At 41.1% G+C, this 16,927-nt stretch overlaps 1 protein-coding gene and 1 long non-coding RNA gene across 5 annotated transcripts in view; one reads left to right on the plus strand and one right to left on the minus strand.

Annotated features, from left to right (window-relative positions):
* Window positions 1-547: 547 nt before the first annotated feature.
* LOC120322690 lies at window positions 548-14,395 on the minus strand. 3 transcript variants are annotated; one of them, XR_005562528.1, is made up of 3 exons: window positions 13,169-13,999; window positions 3,223-11,607; window positions 548-2,523 (listed from the first exon to the last, which is right to left on the minus strand). It is a non-coding gene; the product is annotated as an uncharacterized LOC120322690 (long non-coding RNA). The 3 variants fall into 3 exon arrangements; XR_005562526.1 differs by lacking the exon at window positions 548-2,523 and having other exon boundaries at window positions 3,249-5,689; window positions 10,413-11,607; XR_005562527.1 differs by lacking the exons at window positions 548-2,523; window positions 13,169-13,999 and adding an exon at window positions 14,016-14,395 and having other exon boundaries at window positions 3,249-11,607.
* Window positions 13,230-16,927, plus strand: part of MICU2 (mitochondrial calcium uptake 2) — a 145,642-nt gene continuing 141,944 nt past the window's right edge. Inside the window, exon 1 of one of the 2 annotated variants that reach the window (XM_039378658.1) lies at window positions 13,230-13,293. Coding sequence is in view for 1 of the 2 variants with exons in the window: in XM_039378657.1 (XP_039234591.1) it covers window positions 14,147-14,374 (228 nt within the window). In the remaining variant the exon portion in view is untranslated. Of the gene's footprint in view, window positions 13,294-14,131; window positions 14,375-16,927 lie in introns of those variants that run through there. The other variant, XM_039378657.1, reaches the window with a different exon arrangement.

Raw genomic sequence — 16,927 nt, forward strand, 5'->3', positions numbered from 1 at the left:
TAGGTCCATTAAGATCTCTTCATAGAGTCATAGAATTGTTTAGGTTGGAAAAGATCCCTAAGATCATCAAGACCAACCTTTAACTCAACACTGCCATGACCACCACCACTAAACCATGTCCCCAAGTGCCACACTACATGACTTTTAAATACCTCCAGGGATGGACTCCACCACTTCCCTGGACAGCCTGTTCCAATACTTGACAACTCTTTACATGATGAAATTTTCCCTAATATCCAGTCTAAACCTCCCTTATTACAACTTCAGGCCATTTCTTCTCATCCTGTCTCTTGTTACCTGAGAGAAGAAACCAAACAAACCTGGCTATAACCTCCTTTCAGGTAGTTGCAGAAAGTAGTAAGTTCCCCCCCTGAACCTCCTTTTCCCCAGGCTAAACACCCCCAGCTCCCTCAGCTGCTCCTCATAAAACTTGTGCTCCAGACCCTTTCCCAGCTCCATCACCCTTCTCTGGACACGCTCCAGCACCTCAATGTCCTTCTTGTAGTGAGAAGCCCAAAATTGAACACAGCACTCGAGGTGTGGCCTCACCAGTGCCGAGTACAGGGGGACAATCACTGCCCTGGTTCTGCCGGCCACATTGTTGCTGATACAGGTCAGGGTGCCATTGGTGTTCTTGGCCACCTGGGCACACTGCTGGCCCATGTTCAGCTGCTGTCAACCAGCACCCCAACATTCTTCTCCTCTGGGCAGCTTCCCAGCTACTCTTCTCCAATCTATAGCGTTGCATGGGGTTGATGTGACTCCTCAATGTCTTTTAACTATTTATTTACTTATGACCTAAGTAAGGATAATTATTTCAGTGCCTGATTTTAAGCTCCTGGCTGTTTTAAATTCCTGGCCTCATCTTTTTGTAGTGAGATTACATTTCCATTAATCTGTGGTATTTTTTTCACATGAAAATTTAAAATAATCACTTTACATCACTTCATACCTCCTTAGCCCTTCTGAAAATTATGTCAACCCAGCCTAAATCACTACAGGTTTCCTATTTCATGGGATTCACAGAAATCACTGAAGGTTTCCTATTTCATAGAATATACAGCTATGATCTTTGCTTTAGAGTATTTGAGTAGTCACAGGGGTAATCCTGCCAGGTTATGGAGAACAGACATGAGCTGCCACGAAGGCTAATAAGCATGGTACTTTTTTATTCATGGTACCTTTTTATTCACGGTACCTTTTTATTCACATGATTCTTCTTAAGAAAACTGAGAAGAAAAGCTGGTGCAAGCAACAAGACAGCATGCAATCAATATACACCATGAGACGAAGAACATATCAAAGTTCAGTACTAAATTCTGCCTGTAACTGGCCTTTCTAGCAATTCCTTTCAAGAGTAGTTCTTAGATAAGCTATTCCTGAGTAGAAGGTAAAATGATACATTTTTTGTATCTTTTGAACAGCATTTAAGCACAGAGATCAGAGTCTTTACTCCTTTTCCTTATCACACAGAGCAGTCTGACTCCTCCCTTTCACTTTAGGTGGGTAGCATGGGCGTACAGCTGGCAGCTATTGTGTGTTTGGGGACTCAGGGCTGACTGTGGCTGCTTTGACCCTCGATACTTCAGCCATCTTTGTCAGGCTGAAAATGCAAATCCTACTTCTGTCCACTGGCCAAAAATATTAGGCAGTAACCTCAAACCTCCTGAGGCGAGATTCACACAAGTGGCTCCAGTTAAAACTGCTCAACTGTATAGAACTGCATGAGCTTAACCCCTCTTAATCCAACACGGAATATAAACTGCTCAACTCAAGGTCAGTTACATCCAGATCATTACAAAACATTAATTCACACTAAGCTGGAGAGGAACTATTCCTGACATTAAACTCCTTGAATATATCCACAAATGCAGGCACCCCTGTTAGCCCTAATGCTGATATTTAGAATATATGTAACTGCTAAAAATTAAAGTCCATTAGGCTGCATTTACAAAACTAGACTGTTACATCTCCACTGAGAACCAGACGAGGTATCTAGTGACACAAAAGAAGGAAAAAGGTAAAATTCCTATCTCATGAGAGATACTTGTCCCAGTCCACCAAACTAGTCACCAGTTTAGACTGACAGGCAAAGATTTCTCTCACATTGCAGAATGCTGTCTCATGCTCTTCGGAGGACATCTGTTCCCAGTCACTACAGGCTAGCTGGTTCCCTTCAGTTCCAGCATTTCAACAGTACTAACTGTTGCCGCATGGCAATTACTGCCGAGTCAGCAGAAATTCATCCAACCTCTTTTTGCTGACAACATAAACTATGAGATTGCAACGTCATGTGAGCTGTTTTTACGTCTCGTCTTCTGGGGTTTGTTTTTTTCCCTCTAATTGCTTATAATTACTGAAAGGTTCTTAGACTTTCCCGCTTCTTTACCTTTTCAGGAAGGTGCAATCAACTCAATTCAATCATCTTTGATCTCATCTCCAGTTCTGCTCTCAGTATGGAGCCATCTCAGCTTCAAATTCCACTGCAGCCTTGCCTTTCATCTTAGTCATGCTTTGGTGTGGCTGTTTGATGACAGAAGCAAGAAATATTCATGTACGGAGTCCTCAAGCTCTGAATCATTGAGCATTTGGTGCAGATTTCTAGCATTTTGCCCTTAATAATATTAATACCTAGTGACCTTGCACTGAGTATTACGACATCTGGTCTTGTTCCTACCCTTCCATGAAAAGTTCATTCAGGTGTTCTTGTCTAACAATCTGATCCTTTTCAACTTTTTTAAGAAATTTGTCATCCTTAAACTATGAGATTTCTCAAAGAACTATATGTGTAAAACAGAGACTAAAAGAATATGGAATTCTAGAGCTAAACCCTGTATCTTTGTATCAGCTATGGCCCCTGTGCCACAAATTCTTTGTCAAAACTACCTTCAGCATCAAGGCCTCTGCATTGTAGGACACACATCTTCTGAAATGCATGGAGTTAATATATCATCCTTCCCCTCCAGATGGGAACATTCTCAGCTGTGCAAGTCTGGAGCTACAGCAGAGCCAGATGAACAGTTGACTTACTGTGTCCTGTCAATGATGTATCACATCCATACAATCTCTTTTGCGCAAAAAGCTCAATAGAAATGTTCAAAACACGAGATCTTCCTTCAATTAAGCTTTTCAATATTAAGCAAAATTTCAGAGATTTTTTGAATTTTCTTTGTTTGTATTTGTGTGGTCATTATTCTCAGTGTTTGCTAAGTGGCAACATACCTTCAGAAGACAAAGACTCTACCATATTTTGGTTCTCTGGAATACTTCTTTTTTATTCTTGTTTAGCCTCATTGCCAGTTTTAGTACAGCCAACATTCTTTAACAGACGATGAATCAAAGAGAACCACAACTTCATATTTTAAATATCTGAACGTCTGTAGAAGTCCTTGGGAAAAACAAAAACTCTGCTTAAACTTAAATTGTGTACCCAAAAACTGGCAGCACCTTTGGGAATTAAAAATCTCCACAGTACAAATGAAACTAATGTGATCACAAAATAACAGGCTGTCTTAACCTATATCTGTAAATAAAATACCATCTGTGCCACAAACTTGGTTAAGAGGGTTAGGGGACCAAGAGTCAGAGGAGACTAACATGAGCAACAGGAAAAGACTTGCTTTTGTTGGGTTTTTGTTCTGTTCGTTTTGAACAGGCCTTTTATAGGGCACTTTCTGACAGGAAACCTTGATCCAGAAGCCTTCCAAGCACAAACCTCATCCAGAATTCAGCAGAAATTTGTTGGATGCAGAACTCATGGGATTACATGTGGTACCCAGTGTACAGTGCCAAGCGCTCGTATATGCACATAAACAGCAGCATCTACTTCTCTAGCAGTAATTTAGAGATTTGTAGGCAGAGTTGCAGCACCACATTATATAGGCACACTGAAAATCACTAAAAAATCTAAAACCAGAACACTCTTTCCCCTGAATTGAAGCTTTGGGCTGAGGTTTTAACCTTCATTTCAGTTTGCACAATATGTAAAAGCTACAGATAAAGACAAACGGAATTCTTCTTCTTTCTTCTCTCATCATCATAACACTCTTGATCACAACATTATTAGATATTTTTCAGGCTGCTAATTCAATGCCCACTGGCAATTCTGCTCTTTTCGAGCAGATTTTTAATGTTATCCCCTCTGAAATTCAGGTCTGGTAAATATAACAAATTTGATTATAAAACTTAGATTCTCTAGTTATTAAATTAGCTTCTTTTCAGAAAGCATGCTGAATCAAAAGAAGAAAAAGCGGCAAATTATACCTGACAGCTTTAATGCACTTATAACTATATGAATAAAAGATGTTGTGATTCATCATAGATAATAAGTCTTGCAAAAACTTTGGGTGAGCTGAGAAAATAATACTAACAGCCTTGCAAAACTACTTATAATTTAAATAATTTGGGTGGCAGGGAAAATGTGGCAGATTCTGAAGACTACAAAGTGGTCCAAATTGCATTAAATTTTCTCTTGCAGAATTTCTCCTTTTGTGTAAAAACACAGCAGTAATTTCTAGTTTCATAACTGCCAGTGTAGTATCAAGTATGGAGAAACCAGGCAAGATACCTTTTGTGAGTAAACATCTCACCATTCCTCTGATTTGCTAGAAAACAGTATAAACTCTCACTTTGTATTCACAAGCCTAACACCTAATATTATTACCTCTATGACAATAGGCTTGTGTTTTGTACAGTATTAGTATTGTAACTTCAGGATGCACAGGACAAGGCAGGACAGATGATTTTATGGTCTAAACCCATTTCTGTAGGACATGTAAGGTGGATTTAAGAAAGTGGATCAGTAGTGACATAAGACAGACACAGACATCCTTGGATTTAAAATCGAATGTGGATGCCAAAAGTTCAGTAATGCAGAAATTTTATTTTATTTTTTTAATTTGCAGTAATCAACCAGAAACCACCCAAAAAAGCAATAATGGTAGAAAATACGCTACAAATAGCATTTACCTTCAGAGATTATTTCCAGCTCTGTCACTGCCTTGTTTTAAGATCTTAGACAAGTCATTTCAGGCTAATGCAGTCCATGGTACAAAAAACAAGGTAATCAAGCTCTAGTGACCCTCCACAGATGCCGTACTACCTAGTTCCTGATGAGGTACCTTAACCTTTCAGAGCAGCAGAGTCTCCTGTGGCTCTCCCTGGAGGGATTCTGGTACCTCCCCAACTACCAGTGGCAGTTGAGTTTATGGTGATCAGCAAGTAAACCTAGTTGCTGAATGCACACAATATTACTTACAATAAAATAGAGGTTATAAAAAAAGAGATTAAGGTGGAGAGTAGACTAAGAGGAGAAGAAGACAACAAGCAGAGATTCCATGGGTGTTAAGTCATTTAGACCCTACTTAATCTGTAACAACAACTGCTAGCCTACCATTTATTCAATATAATAATGCAATACTTATTCCTCAAGCTTGCCTTCCACTTCGTCAATCCAGGCCTGGTAATAGCAGTGGGCTGTTTTGGGTGCTGAGATGTTATCAGGTGTAACAGATCGCTGTCATGGGTAGATTTGGGGTAAGATCACGCCATGGATAGTCCCTGGTTTCCGGCACATTACCTACAGACTCTGCTGGTCCTCAGTTCTTCACTGGTGCCAGCTTCCCGGAGCTTCTCAAGGCTTCTGACTGACCTCAGATCCTCTGAGTCAAAATGGCAGTTTATCTTGCTGCTGTGGAGAACAATAGTCATCAGTCACCCTCTCCCTTCTCACAGAGCCCCACCCAGCTAATCTTAGGGGCAATTTAGCACGGTAAGGCAAGCACTCTAAAGTGCCTTCAACTACCACAGGCAAGTAGGCAGGTATCCTCCAGAACACTGGATCATTTAACTTTGTGAGCTCTCTCCAAGCTCTCTCTGCAGAAGACGATGGAGTAATGTCTGAACTGACAGAAGATATACATATTTTTCATCCAAGTCAAGACATAAAAAAGACGTAAATTCCAGTGCTTCCAAATACAGATGTTCATAGGCCTAGTAACAAGTTAGTACGCAGGGAGGGAGGATATCACAACTTTTCCCATGCAACAGCAATAAGACATTCTTCCCTCAGCTGCATCTTGAAGTAACACATCCCTGCTTTCATCTGTCATCAGGGTGGCAACCCATAATCAAACTGACTATCTCTTTTGTTGCCAACTCTGACAGCATATGTGCCCAGCAAGTTTGATATCCAGATCTGCAAGAGTTCCTTTTCAAGAATCTCTGCAGCAACCATAAGCAGAAAAGAAAAGCAGTTTACAGATATTTACAGCTGAATAAAAATTATCTCAGTTCCCCTTAAAGCCAGAAAGAGTGATATGGATATTTCTTTGGTTGAGACTCAACTGAGCCACTTTAAACACCCATCTCGGAATGAGACAAATCATGACGCAGAGATGCACACTTCCCCCCATTAGTGAGAGCGTAAGGTGATAAATTCAGGTGCAGAACCTGTATGTACACATTTATTTTTAGTGGGATGAGTCTTAGCCATGTCTTACATACTCCTGCCTATCAGCGAAAACCTCCTTCGCACATGGTTTAATCTCACCAGTCTCCTTTCCTCAGAAATTAAGTTACAGCTGTTTTGCTGTGGATCCTACTAATACTGTAGGGGTACATCTTTTGTGCTACATAAACGAGAGCTCAGAGACCAGAACCCCCATGATGCAGGTGTTCTAGCTGTGCTCTGGGCTGCTCCAACTTAATCTCTCCATTACAGACCAGATACAGAGAATCTACACCTAAGCTGCGGGAACATGAGACCCATAAGCACTGTAAATGTCACGTGAACAGGAGACTTCCTAACCCTTGTGAACATGAGACAGTCTGTCTATCTCAGCCTTTTGCTCTTTGTATAGCTTATGCCTCCTTGGACACATGCAATTCAAATATTGCAGAGTACCAACTCCCTCAAGGTCCTTCAAGATACTTCCCTTCTTTAGAAAAGGGTTCTGTAATGGACTAGAAATCCTCTCTGGGTGTACTCAGCCAACAGCTCCTGCCTGAATGGTGCCAAGTGGGGAGCATTCCCCAAAGAGCAGCTTTGTCCATAGTTCCTTCAGAGATTTTATTAATGCCACTATTACTCAGTCTTTGTGAGTGGATCCAACAGTCTCGTTTGATGTAGCTACAGACTGAGGAATTCCTCACTAGCAAATATACCAAGATTGCCCACAATATTTACACAGATAGCAAAGCTGTTTTTCAGCTCTGCAACTGCCAAATGCAGAAACCTATGGAAAGAGATTCTGCTGACTACAATGAACTTTGTGTTAGGACTTTTAAATCTTTTAGGAGAGGATGACAGAATCTTTTATAGTGAAGGTATGTGTCTACCACACACTCGTTCTATTAGCTTAGATTGGACCCTATACTAAGTTTAGTTACTAAACAACTAAACATACATATTTTAAAAATAATCATGCCTTCCCCTGTTACACAAAAGTAGGTGCAACCAAAGCTCATAAATAGTATTGTGAGCAAAAGGAGAAAACACTACTTGAAATAATGGAATACATTACAGAAAACAGTAATTTAGAGTTTTATAATTCCTTTCTTTTTCATAGAAATGATTATATATAATTCACCATCTTCAGCAGTATTAAAGATGTTATAATTAAGGTAACTTGCATTAATAAATCACAGTAGTACTGCAACGTGTTATTAATAGTAGCTTTAGAGAGTGGTCTGGGAAAAGAAACAAGAAGGTATATGATACATTTTCTACTTCAACATTTCCAGAACACATATATTTTAAAAATATTTTACAGGTTAAAATACTGATAATTCTATAATTGTTTCTTAAGTAATACTGTGAAGTAATGTCTTTGCCATCTTTATAGTATTTTTTGAACTTCATAACAATAATTATTTAAAATTATATCAGTCTCAGTCACATTGCATTTAAAAATATAAAGTCAGAGTCCCTAATAAATCCTTCTAGTTTTTCAAGTAACACAGATAAAATTAACTTTGCTAATCTTAACATGTTTTATTGTACTCTTATGTACAATTTCTATCTCTCTCTCTTTTTTAAGTACAGAATCTATACAGTGGAAAGTCTTAAGCAACCTTAACTATAGTTGTTGCTGCCAGCTCTTCCTATAAAACTCAGGGTGAAATACTGGTATAATTAAAATTGATTGCAATGCTCACACTGATTTCAGATAATGAAAGAAAAGAGAAGAAACGCACCCTGAGATACAGTAAAGTCCCTGCAATAAAATTTTATATTTACATATGATTTCAGGAAAACCTATGATTAATATATTATAGGCAAAATACATATATAAATATGTACACATAGGTATGTGTATAAAAAGATGGGTAAAAAGTCAAAATTATAGGATTTCTCTTAGATATAGGTCTACCTTTTTAATCAGCACTAGCAACACCACAAAAGAATGTTTGGAAGGGAAGAAAAATGAAGTATAAGTTATTCAGTTGGAAAAAGGAGGAAAATCTAACAGTTAAAATACATAACGTAATTCCATTACTGAAAGCATTTTCAGGGAACTTCTATTATTGTTGCAAAATTGCCATGGGATGTTATCTTTAAAAGATAAAATAGAAGTTGAACAACAGTTCTTATCTAATGGCAAGAAAGTCCCCACTCTTCAAAGATTTATGTATACAGCTAACTTTATGCAGTCAAAGTAGTCTTGCTTCAGACAAAAAACTTTCCAAAATGCTTAAAATTAGGCATAATATATCTAACTTGTCACAAAATTGAGACCTACAGCCTTACGTGGAAAGTCATAGCAAATATATTTTTCAAATTAAAAAAAATGCATAGTCTTTCACAAGATAGTATCAGTTTTGACCTGCATTTTTTATTTTATTTTTTGACCTGCATTTATTCATAAAAGCAGTGTTTTAAAAGTCTGCGTAACGTTTCTTTGATGAATCAAATATTTATCACAAAAAGGTCGCTGACAACTTAGAAACTGTATTTTAAAATCTTTCCAATTACATTACTGGTATTTTCCATTCTCACTTTTTTTTTTTTTTTAAAGTAAGAATTTTGCTTTTAACTTTTTTTCTCTGATTTTTAAACTTGACTGAAAAAAAGTAATTATGAAGTTTTAGGGAACTTTTTACAAATGCCAGCAAGGTGTTTTTTCAGCTAACTATATACAAAGAGTGTGGGAAGACAGTATGTTAGAAAGGTCAATATAAATGAATGCTATGAGAGGTATTTGGGGACACATATCTTAGATAAATTTTAATTCTTTTCCTTTTAAATGGACTCTATCATGATAAGCTTTCAAGTAACTCCACCAAGTTGAAAATATTTGAAGATAAGCTATATTTATAGTGTACTCCTAAATGCAAAGATGGCTGTGAACTCTTATTTATGACTGAACAGTGTTATCTAGCCACAAAATGTTCACATTTATTTTCAGTTTTACTAGTGGATGAATGTTGACTGTGATAATTAGTTCCATTTCCATCATCTCGAAAGCATACAAAACAACAGGACTTTCTGTAAACTAACAGCACATTGTCATCTTAAAACTTATTCATCAGAGAAAGGTATTTCAGCTTCCTTGAAACTGATCTCTCCTCTATTTGTTGGTTGTTTGGGGTTTTTTTCTTGTGGAGAGGGATAGGTAAAAATTATGCAAATACTCAAGGTAAGGTTGAAAAGGGCTCTGAGCAACCTGACCTAGCTGAATATGTTCCTGCTCATTGGAGGGAGGGTGGGGATTAGATGAGCTTTAAAGGTTCTAAATATTCTACCAATAATAGTCTTTCCAGAATACAAAAGAGCTTCGGAAGTCCCTGAAGCCAACTCTCAGCCTTCATCATGAAGATCTTGGTACAGGACTTTAGAGACTCTGGATAGAGAGCAAGGTATCAGCTGGCCAACTTTAATGACTGTTCAGTTCTAAGCAATTACCCTGTACTTTTCTAAGTGTGCCTATTTTGTGTTATCACTTTTAGGAAAACTTGTCTTCCTTGTGCTTATATCCTTACCTGTTTCAGAGCATTTGCCTTGTAATCACAGTCACACAGGTTGCTCTCATGTCCGTTAAAGTAAAATATAAGTGATATTCTTAAGAGGACCAATGTAATTTTGAAGGGGCTAAAGAAGGCCTGGCTTTGTGAGACATTTTGTTTCAGTCTTCTATCTGAGCTTGGGCAAAATATAATCTACAGGCCAGTTCTTGACCTGCAAAACCAAGCAGTGATATTTCCCGTCTTTCAATTAGCTTGTCTGTTCAGCTCCTCCAGGAAAGTATCAAAATACTGTTAGCACAGTGCCTAGCCTACTCAAATCTTACATTTTGTTGGAGCTTACTGTCAGATGTACTTATAGTAAATAAGTCAGACCACCCCCACGCTCTTTCTCAGGAAATAGGGACATGTATACAAAAGATGGCTTGCCAGCCCCTCCTTCAATTTACCAATGGCTGATCATCGCCTTCCTCGGTCCAGCTTATGCAGCACTTGAAATCCTGAAAGATGGACAAGCATGATGGGTGGCCCTCAGACTAGGTGACTGAATCCAGCTCTCAACTCTTACTCTGTAAGAAAGGGTTTAGATAGAATGTAACAGGAGTTAATTTAAGCTGTTACAAGAGTAAATGAATGCTGGCACTAAGCCTAATGCTCTTGAGAGGATTGGAGATCTAACAGAGAGTGAATCCCTGCTGGAACTTGGTCTAACACTATTAAAAGACACTGAGATGTGGAAGTGGACCTTCAGGCATGAGGAGATGTATGTCTACTTCGCACTTTTAATTTTTTGCTTTTGACTTTGTAACAAAACTTAAATTTCAGCCAAACATGATTTCCTAAGAATCACAGGATTCACAAGGGTTTGTTTCATGGTAGTATGTTTTCGTCTTTTGATGTAGCTTCACATTATATTCATTATGCCTAACAAGAAAAGACTGCATTTAAATATTGTTACATAACTATTCAGTGGAACATTGACTCTTAAGGAAAAATTACATTTTAAACATTTCAGAAAATATTTTCTTAGTCTTTTCATTTGCTTTTTCAATATTTCAGCAATGCAAACACCTCTAGTACAAAGTCTGAAGTCAACATGTAGAAAGCATTTTTAAAAAAAAGCAGGTATGTCTTGCTAAAGGTAATGATTTCTGCTTACAAGAGCCAAAGAGCAAACTGAGCAGGATGGGAAAGGGAGCTAACATTTTAGTGCTGCAGGGCATAGTAGGTGATTAAATTTGTCACCACATAGCACAGTTTGTCTGATGAAACTCATATTTACCAGACTGTCAGTGTTATTTCTATAGACCACAGTAAGCTTTGCTTTCTGTCATCAACTACCCTGCAGTGATAATGCAAGGAGTGAAACAGGACTTTCTCTTCCTAGCCAAGAGTTTTCTAGCTATTTAGGCATATGTTCTAGCACTCACAACTGTACCAGCCCGGTTACAGCAACACAACTGTGAGCAACATTAGTGCAGCCATAGCTCTGTACTCCTGGACACTGCATCCACAGGGTGACTTCACTGCAGGGAGAGAAGGGGTGGCTGAGGACACTTAACTTCCACATCAGCATTGCGTGCTTGCAGTCATATGAGGATAACTCTCCATTCACACTGCAGTTGTTCCAGTCAGGAATGTCATCTGAGGAAAGACAAATTACCTACTTATTTATTCTTACTTAAAGAAAAACTGAAAATGCCTGGCAGAGTAATGAACTAAACCTGTTTACTTGTGTTGTGACAGTGTGTTCGACATCAAGTGATCTGGCATTCAGAAATCAAATCACTCTGACATCCTTTACAATGTTTCTAGGATTTTGCCAGCATTCATAAAGTGCTTGGTTATTGGTTGACACAGAAAATAAAGTACTTTTAATATGTTTGTACAAATATTCTGTGTCAAACTATAAAATTGGGATGGAAAATATTTTATCTGTCTAGAGGGAATTAAAAACAGGCAATAGGAATTTGCTGCAAGTTTTGCATCTCTGCAGAAGCAAGGTTTTGCTGTATGTGTTTGTGTATAATGACAGAGGGATTTTGCGTCTATGTTTTGCAGTATCTGGGGTTTAAAAAAACTTTTCCCATATGAGTTAACTAGGTTTCAGGGAAAAGGAAAAAGATTTTGCAATGTACATTAGTATGTGAAGATGGAAACCATTTGCCCTACATGTTGCACTTTTGGGTGATTTTGCAATGAGCAGTCATTTGTGTTCCCCAAAGAAGGTGCTTTTGAAGGATTTGTATCCTACTAAGGACTCAGGTCCTGTGATTCCCGAAGATGTCTCAAACACTTCACAGAATGACACTCAGCAGACAACACATGCTAATGGAAGACTGGATAAATTCTCAGATGCCATTAGTTAAATGACTGAAATTACCACCTATGAAACTGAATTCATGACTCCAAAATTACTTTAGTGGCACTGATGGATTATCACCTTTCATCAGAGGATAACGGGCAAAAAAGGATTTCCATGTTTCAGAGCCTGTACCACAGCATTTGTAATGCTGACAACACAGTACTGCCTGTCATATCAGAAAGAGGCGAAAGATACAGTTTGCTAAAACAGATTGAGTACTTTCCGAAGGCCTTCTTCCAAATAGCGAAGTAATAGGAAATTGCATGCAGCCATTCTCTCACCAGTCTTTTTCCACATTCACACGGAGTCACTAGGTGAACTGGTCTGAAAACATAGATACTTGTACTGCCAACATACAAATGTTGTTTAGCTTCCTCTCTGCTTTATTTCATATGACCTTAGCATTAATTCCAGGATGGCCCAATTTCTGAACGAGATCAACTAACTAATGTTTGAGTGTGACCAACTGACTCAATCTAAACAAGACCTAGAGAGCTTTGTTAAAACTATAGCAGTGGGAGAAAAAAGCACTCTGAAGCATGCACAGTGAATAGCTCTCTTTTGACACAAGTGATTACTGCCAATCAAATTGTTCTGTAATGCTTTTCAGTGAACACCTCTGCCATGACAGTTTCTGTAAACAGCATCTTCTGTTATCTGTATTTCATGAGAAACTCTACTCCGCCCTTGAAAAGGATATTCTAAACTTGTTCATGCTTTTGGTTTTTCTCGTCTGGATCATACACCGTGCAACACACCCATAGGTGACATCTCCAACGCCTAGAAAACCCAAACTTTAGAGCACACAGCGCGAGGTCAGCCCTGCTTGTGGAAGCTCACCTAACGTGCCTCTCTCAGTACATCGGGCTTCCCGCAGGGTTTCGAACCCCAGTCACGAACCGTTGCTCTTCATGTACTTAGCAGCGGCTTAAAGCTCTGGGACAAGAGTCACATCAGGGAATAAGGTGAGCTCAGCGAGAGACACAGGGTGTGGTTCACCCTGGGGCCGGAGGGCCCCTGCAAGCGCCGTCACTTTTCACTCCCCACTGCCCAGGGAGGCCTGCGGTGCTCCCTCCCCTGGCACACACAAACGCCTGGCCCTGCCCTGCCCGTCTTCCCCCCTCCACCAGCAACCCGCCAGGCCCTCTCCCCTTCCCAGGGGAAGGCCAGAGGCAGCCACAGCCCGCAGGGAAGGGCCCTGGGCCGGCAGCCCCCCTCCGTTCGAGGTGTTTCCAGGGAAAGGCCGGGAGCGGGGCCCTGCGGCCTCCCCTCAGCCCCGGGGGACTCGGGGCTGAGGGGAGGGCGCGACTCCAGGGCAGGACGGCGGCCTTATGGCGCCGGTCACTGCTGCGCACCTCCGCCTGCGTTACAGGATCGCGGAATCCTTTAGGCTGGAAAAGACCTCTGGGATCATCGAGTCCATCCTGCGACCGGACACTACCTTGTCAACTAGACCTCGGCATTGAGTGCCGCGTCCAGTCTTTCCTCAACCACCTCCAGGGATGGTAACCACCACCTTCCTGGGCAGCCCAATCCAATGTCTAATCACCCTTATTGCAAGAAATCCCTGCTCTTGTCCAACCTAAAGGTCCCCTGGCTTAGCTTCAGATATGTACTCTCGTCCTGTCGCCAGCTGCCTGGGGGAAGAGGCTGAACCCCAGCTGGCTATAACCTCCTTCCAGGTTACCTCTCTGCCAGCTCCGTCCCCTCCGGCGGTGCGGGCGGCGTCGCTCCCGCCAGCGGAGCGGGGACAGGCCGACCCCGGTGGGACCGACCCGGGGACGGAGCCGCCCCCCGGCCTCGGGCCCGGCACGGCGCATGCGCGGCGCGGCGGCCGCGCCGTGTTCCGGGAAGATGTCGGCGGCGTGGAGAGCGGCGCTGGCCGCGGGGGCCCGCGCCCCGCTGCGGGGGCGGCTCGCCGGGATGAGACCCCCGCGGGGCCAGCGCCGCCCGCCCGCCTGCGGGGCCGTCCTCCTGCTCGGGGGAGGCTGCCTGGCGGCGTGCTACAGCCTGCGGGCGCGTGTGCTCCCGACAGTCCTGGCTCAGGTAAGGCAGCGGCGGCGGCGGCGGCGGCAGCAGCATCCCCGCTCCCGCCGACAGGCAGGGCTGGGCCGGCGCGATGGGAGCCGCAACCCGGGGGCGGCTGTCGGCGGCCTGTCGGGGTCCGCAGTGGTCAGACCCCGTCCTGCAGGAGCCGTTACGGCCCCGGTGGTCCGGCAGGTAACGCGCGTCCCCGGCCCGCTGGGCATCGGCAGCGCATCACCTACACCGAGCCCGCCGCACCCCACCGGCGGGAACTCCGCCGTTCGCCGCAGCAGGAGAAGGCAGGTTTTGCCTCGGCACCGAGCGCTTCCCGTGTTCGCTTGACAGCCGTGGACCCGGGTCGTTTGAACAAGCACACGGCCTGTGCTGAGCCCTGCGCTTTGCTGGTAACTTTCAGGTGAAAGGTAACTTTCTTCCTTTCACGATGCCCGGGCTGTACGTCAGGTGCTGTTAGACACTCGTGCACCTTTTTTCCTTCTAAAAAAAAGAATATTTCGCAAAAGTAGTGCATTTATAACCGATACTTTGTCTGAAACGCATCGCACAGAATGATTTCCTCTTACTCTGTCCAGACTGTGTCTTTGGACACACATTTCCTCTTACTCTGTCCAAACTGTGCTAAAGTGTATTTTCCCTTGGAGCATCAGTGCACAGTCATAAGGATATGTTCAAGGACAGATGGTTATTATTTACAAAATTGTTGCAAGTTCCAAAACACAGCTGTGTTTCCCAACTTCATCCTTTTCACGGAGGAAGTGAGCTTTTCTTATTCCTTAAGATAAGAAGTTACTGTCAATTGGAGTTGGTTTATTATTTGAAGGCTGGAAGACCTAAATGTTTTGTAGGCCAGAGGGTTTCGGTGGGATGGGGGAAGAGGTCAGTATATGCTTGCAGTACCCAGTACCATTCATCTACTTATATCTAACAATTTTTGGAAGTTTAGCAGTTTGTATGCTGTGATATCTTATCTCTTAAGAGTGATTGAATAGACTGAACTACAGGCCAATAAATAGCAACCTTTATTCTTGAGAGCAACCTTTATTCTTGAGTCAAGAACAAAGAATTTTTTTTTTAACGTTGCAGTCTTAATTGTGGAGAATTTCTAAGCTGCATCTTCTCAGAACACTCAATTTTTATTAAATAAGCATTTTTTCTAAATAGATTAGCCTATTAATCCTGGTTCCTTGTACAGCACATGTTAAAACTTTGATTTTCTATATACAGCTCCTAGCAAGGAAAGCATCCATTACTCCACTAGAAATCCTACTGGAAACATGTCTGCTTGTTGTTTTTATGTTTAGTTATGTGACATTTTTCAGAGGCATTGCATTATGTTTAAAAAGTCCTGTTATTGAGACCAGTTTCACATATGCACAGAACTCTTGCTTATGTAGATGTGTATGTAGGTATGCATAAAAAGTATTAAATGTGGGAAGTAATCACTTTTACAGGGTGTTGAGTGAAGTGATCTGGTTCTGGTGCTGTTGTGTTCTCTTGGAGTAGCCTCCATGTAACACATGGACAGTCCTGCAAGTACACTTTTAATAATTCTTGGGGGGAACTCCAAAAGTCTAAGGCTTATTTAACTGATTTGTTTTTGAAGACAGTAAATTGCTGGACTATGCAATTTATTCAATTTGAACTTTTCAGTTTTCCAGTAAAATGATTGTTGGAGATGCTAGTTCTCCAAATGTCTTGTATTCCATATTGCTGCAATTAATTTATTGAGCTTTTCAAAACTACCGAAGAACTGACCATGCAGAGCATAATATTAAGGCTGGTAAGCTGAATGTGGAACTGGATTGTGAAGGCAACGAGGAATAGAGTGATAGAGCCAAAGAGGCATGCTGCGAGTCTCTTAAGCAGTTTAGATGCTGCTTGTAGCTTCTCGTTAATAGAAATAGAAAATAGTCAAAAGCAAAACAGAGTGTTCAAATAAGTGTGTCGCCTTTATTTTATGTTTTGAAACCATCTTCTTTCAGTTCAGAGCTTGTGGAATCCTGTTAAATGGAGATGCTTTTCACATTCTAATTAATAGAGGATAACCTTACTGTCTGTTATTATTCCTTTTCATTGTAATTGATCTCAAGCAGCCTTTCTTGAGATTGTGCTGGCAAACAGTATTGAACTGTTTGATCCTGCTGAGGTGTGCTATGTAGTGGGAATGTTTGCAGCATACGTATGTGAAATATTATAGATTAGGGCAAGTATTTGAAATTAAACAGCATCATTTTCTTTATCATTGTTGTAATAAAGGAATAGGTAGTGGGTATGATTATACTTTTATCTCGTCAACTAGGCCTAACATTTGCTCTATAGAATGCAGTGAGATTCCAGTGCTTCCCGGTTTTCCTTGGTAGTATAGTCTTTACTGTTGAATTGCTGCAAAATAGGTGGTAATTATTTACAATACTTGACAAAGTCAAGCTAACAGTGTATCTCCATGCCATCATAAAATAAATAGCCAACATAAGATTTTATGTGTAGTTGTGTGACTTTTTCAGCGGCATCGCTTTATGTTTTAAAAGTGCTGTCATTCAGACCAGTGTTACCTGT

This window comes from Pipra filicauda, unplaced genomic scaffold (genome assembly GCF_003945595.2).
Source record: "Pipra filicauda isolate LSUMZ 115617 unplaced genomic scaffold, ASM394559v2 scaffold142_size1944046_pilon, whole genome shotgun sequence".
NCBI classification, from domain to species: domain Eukaryota; kingdom Metazoa; phylum Chordata; class Aves; order Passeriformes; family Pipridae; genus Pipra; species Pipra filicauda.